The 5049-nt window shown below is 49.4% G+C and overlaps 1 protein-coding gene across 1 annotated transcript; it reads left to right on the top strand.

Moving 5' to 3' along the window:
- Positions 1-3961: 3961 nt before the first annotated feature.
- Positions 3962-4796, top strand: LOC126298018 (ion-translocating oxidoreductase complex subunit C-like). The gene is made up of 2 exons (XM_049989340.1): positions 3962-4680; positions 4772-4796. The coding sequence occupies exons 1-2, from the start codon at positions 3962-3964 to the stop codon at positions 4794-4796; spliced, it is 744 nt and encodes a 247-aa protein (XP_049845297.1).
- The last annotated feature ends 253 nt before the right edge of the window (positions 4797-5049 follow it).

Below are 5049 nucleotides of genomic sequence, written 5' to 3'. Positions count from 1 at the left end.
GGGCCCAAATGTGGTCGTCCAAGCCGGTGGGAGAGGCTTAATAAGCCGGAGCTTATTCCCGTCAAGAGAAGACCATTGGCGATACCAGAGGGACACTACCTCCTGACATACAGCAACAGAGAGATCATCGAAGGGAATATAGTTTCTCGCGGGCTGAGGTACGAGGACTGCAGCCTTGGCATCAGCATCAGCACCCTCGTTTCCTGGCAGACCAACATGATCAGGAACCCACAGAAACATCACACTCGCTCCACAAAGAGTGAGCAAGTGACAGTTTTCCTGAACCCGCTGCACTAAGGTTCAAATGGCTCTGAGCACTATGGGATTTAACTTCTGAGGTCATCAGTCCCCTAGAACTTAGAACTACTTAAGCCTAACTAACCTAAGGACATCACACACATCCATGCCCGAGGCAGGATTCGAACCTGCGACCGTAGCAGTCCCGCGGTTCCAGACTGAAGCGCCTAGAACCGCACGGCCACAACGGCCGACGCTGCACTAAGGCATGGGCGATGTACAGCGCACGCAGAGTTTGAAGGGCGCTGAGTAAGTCTGAGCAGAGGACACAATTGAAAAGGTTGTGTCGCCGTTATCTGATACAAAGCGAAGAGATCGTCTGTAAATACTGAGTAGTGTGCCAGAAGCCGGTATCGAAAGACATGTGTGGCAATGACGAAAGCATACCAGACGCTTCAGTCATCCCGAGAGCCATCAGTGTATACAAAGGTACCATCGCTATTTACCATGCGATGGTCGTGAAACTGAAGGCGCTAGACCGAGGCTGGAGTTGTGTCCTTAGGAAGTGAATGAAGGCCAAGGTTAACATGGGCCGCTTCACGAAGCCAAGACCGTAATGGGTTGACACCCACTGGAAAAGTTGCAGTTAGTGAGAAGTTAAGGCGCCTTAACAAGTGCCGAAAGGGGACTCCAATAGATAACAGAAGAGGGACGCGCCTCATACGGACGATCAAAGGAATAATCGAAGAAGGGGGGCAGAGAATGGGTGGCCATGCATGGCAGACAAACGGCATGCATGCCGAGGAGAAAGTCACGCTGTACGACAGCGGTAGTTCAGCAGCTTCAGCATACATACTCTGAACTAGGCTAATGTAAAAGGTGTCCATGGCAAAACGAACGGATGCCACAATGGTGGATAGTGTTGACACGGCGTAAGAGGGCTTGGCGTGTAGACGCATAAACAAAGCACCCACTGTCCAGTTTCGAACGGACAAGGGACGGTACAAACGGAGGAGGGTGGTTCGATCGGCATCCCAGGAAGCACCACTGAGGACACGTAGGACACTGAGGAACCTTATACAACGGGCTGCCAGGTAAGACACATGGGAGGACCCAGAGAGTTTCCTATCGAGCATGAGACCCATGATATTCGTAGTTTCAACGAACGAAAGGGCAACAGGCCCAAGATGTAAGCGTGGTGGGAGAAACCACTTACGTCGCCAGAAATGCATAAAAACGGTTTTGTCAGTGGAAAAGCAAAAGACATTGTCGATACTCCAGGAGTAAAGACGATCAAGGCATCGCTGAAGACGTCGCTCAGTGAGACAGGTCCGTGGAGAACTGCAATAGATGGCAAAATCGTCAACAAAAAAGGGAGCCGGAAATGCCAAGCAGGAGACAGGCCATTATAGGGTTAATGACTATAGCAAAGAGGAAGACACTCAGAACGAAACCCTGAGGCACACCGTTTCCCTGGATAAAGGTGTCCGACAAAGCACAACCCACACGCACCTTGAAAACTCTATCTTTTTAAAATGCTGTAGATTCTCTTTATGGGACCGAAGGCTGCGAACGCTCCACTGGAGAACAGTCATGATGCAGAGACGTAGGGGCGTCAACTCGGCGGCTGCCGAGTGACAGCCAGTGTAGAGCCACTAGTACAGGGCACAGAAGCAGCAGGATCCTGCTCCATGCGGTCCACAGAAGCATCGGTTTGCTTGTGCGGTCGGTCTGTGGAGTCCAACGCTGAAAAGTGGTTGGTGGTGCTCACTAGTGATACGGAGGCCGGCCGGGCCAAGGTGACACGTGGCGACACCGTCGGACAGGATCTCCGGGTTAGCGAAGGAGAAGACCATTTGCTTTTGGTGGACTACTTTGAGCCTTCCCGGTTAGAGGAAGACTCTCGTGTTGTTTGGCTAGAGGGACGGAGGACGTCTACACGGGAGTACTCTTTATGCCCTTTCCGGCCTATCGGTTTTGTATCCCGTCGCTTCACCCCCTTGAGGCGAGAGTTCGACAGTTTTTTGCACAGTTGGACGGGGGGGGGGGTGACGATGCTATCTTGACACTGGGCGATTTCACAACCTCAGTGCTCAATTTGATGTGGCATGTCTGCGTGGCCATGTTCTTCATCGACCGAGGGGTAAGAAGAGCAGAACTATAGTTGCCAGCTGGGAAAACACAGAGTTTGCGACTAGCCAGTAACTTGTGATCTACTTGGTAAGGTACTTTTTCCATTACCCGGATCTCTTGGACAGCCTGCTCATCAAGACACACGATACAATACCGAGAGGAGGCGGCATGGCCGTCATTGCAGTTGATACAGGGGGAAGAAGGATGCGCACAACGACCCTTATGTGCATCCCTACCACAGGTTACACATTTGGCTGGGTGTCGACAACACGTTCTAGTTTGGTTGAAACGATGACGCTGGTAGCAGCACATCGAGTTCGGAATGTTCGGCTGGACTGTGATAATCTTAGGCCTATAGTCCGCTTTGATCTTGAACGGGAGCACCACTCTATCAAAGGTGAGGAAAAGAGTGCGAGTGGGCACTAAAGAGGAATCTACCTTTTCATTACATGATGGACAGTAATGAGACCGTGATCAGAGAGGTAAGATTGGATTTTGGCCTCAGTCAGACAGTCGAGCACTCTAGTGAAAATGACACCACGGGAAGAATTCAAAGTTGTATGGGCCTAGACATGAAAAGGGTAGCCGTGGAGAAGCGAGGCAGCAGGAAGTAGTTGTGCTTGAGAATCAGAAGCAGTGTCCAAAAGCAGAGTGCCATTCCATAAACGAGAGCAGGTTTTCACAGGACCGGCAATTGCATCAACACCTTTCTGAATAATAAACGGATTTACTGTGGCGAAAGATTGACCGTCTTCAGTACGTGAGACCACGAGGAACCATGGTGCAGCGGGAAGGGTCTTTGAATCATTAACCTCATTACGTTTCGTAGATGTTGATTGGGAAGATGACTTACTCATTGCGAGAAACTCCCCCATGAGTGCCAGTGTCTCCGATGGCACACTCCTTCACAAGGGCTGCATTCAATCACTGTCCACGGACGCTCACTACAGTATGACGTCGACAACTGACCCAGGTGCCAGGCCACAACAAGCTGTCCATTATCATAGATGATTGTGTCAGTAGATTTTCCCATTTGCGGCCCACATCATCTCTCGAATTATGGCCCATTTTCTCTTCCCAGCCTAAATACTTTCCCTACCGCTTCACGTACTCCAAACGTCATCACAGGCGCTGTTCTATCTCGAAAATGACCCTTCACTTACAAGGGTCCACTTTGACACACATTTCATCTGATTTGTCCATTGCATGAAAAGGCATTACAATAACGATTTCGGTGATGAAACGCAATTTGTGGCAAATATGAACGGCTCTGTCTGACAAAACGAAACTGCACTATCGATAGTGGCGTCAATATAATCGAATCGTACAGTCACTTACATCGCCGGTTTTCCAGCAATATGTGCTATGTTCGTGGATTAAGCGTGTGGTCACTGTTAGCTGCTGACAATAAAGCCTAGGGTGTAGCGTTTGAATGCTGATGTGGAGGCTACTATAATCGAGACAGCATAAGAGGCTCCCTGTCAGATCGCAGTGCTGTTGCAAGCTTTCAACTGCGAAATACTGACTGCTGCAGCCGAGAACAGCGTTTACAAATTCGAGTTACATTATTGGTAGAGACACGCCCACAAATATGCCACACCCAGACCAATGCAACTGTCAGCGGAAGCCAAACCCGAAGAAGCAAGCAAAACCCGAAGAAGCAAGCAAAACCCGAAGAAGCAAGCAAAACCCGAAGAAGCAAGCAAAACCCGCAGAAGCAAGCAAAACCCGCAGAAGCAAGCAAAACCCGCAGAAGCAAGCAAAACCCGCAGAAGCAAGCAAAACCCGCAGAAGCAAGCAAAACCCGCAGAAGCAAGCAAAACCCGCAGAAGCAAGCAAAACCCGCAGAAGCAAGCAAAACCCGCAGAAGCAAGCAAAACCCGCAGAAGCAAGCAAAACCCGCAGAAGCAAGCAAAACCCGCAGAAGCAAGCAAAACCCGCAGAAGCAAGCAAAACCCGCAGAAGCAAGCAAAACCCGCAGAAGCAAGCAAAACCCGCAGAAGCAAGCAAAACCCGCAGAAGCAAGCAAAACCCGCAGAAGCAAGCAAAACCCGCAGAAGCAAGCAAAACCCGCAGAAGCAAGCAAAACCCGCAGAAGCAAGCAAAACCCGCAGAAGCAAGCAAAACCCGCAGAAGCAAGCAAAACCCGCAGAAGCAAGCAAAACCCGCAGAAGCAAGCAAAACCCGCAGAAGCAAGCAAAACCCGCAGAAGCAAGCAAAACCCGCAGAAGCAAGCAAAACCCGCAGAAGCAAGCAAAACCCGCAGAAGCAAGCAAAACCCGATCAAAATCCTGTCTGTGTCATGTGCAGGTGAGCTACGGCGACCCTGTTTAAATCGAATTAGTAAAAAACTTGCAAAACAGTAAGTTACAGTGCAGTAAAGTTAAACTTCTTGTTTCAGGCTGAGTGAACATGCAATAAGCTAGGGTAGTGCTTAGACGACTTTTATTAATACACCACGAAGAGTTTTTGTAAACATTCCTGAGTCACTCACACTGAAAATGTAAAATTTTAAAATACGCTGCAAATTTGCGTCAAGCAGTGGTCAGGTTGTTGATTACGCTATGTATATCAATTGTTCACCACCCCTCTCCCCGTTCCACTCCGTCCCATATTTTTCTCACTGTGTCGGAATGGGTACAAATTATGACCAGAAATTCGTTAAATATAAAGATAGGG

This window comes from Schistocerca gregaria, chromosome X (genome assembly GCF_023897955.1).
Source record: "Schistocerca gregaria isolate iqSchGreg1 chromosome X, iqSchGreg1.2, whole genome shotgun sequence".
In the NCBI taxonomy this organism is placed as follows: Eukaryota; Metazoa; Arthropoda; class Insecta; order Orthoptera; family Acrididae; genus Schistocerca; species Schistocerca gregaria.
This window is presented reverse-complemented; position numbering and strand designations above follow the sequence as displayed.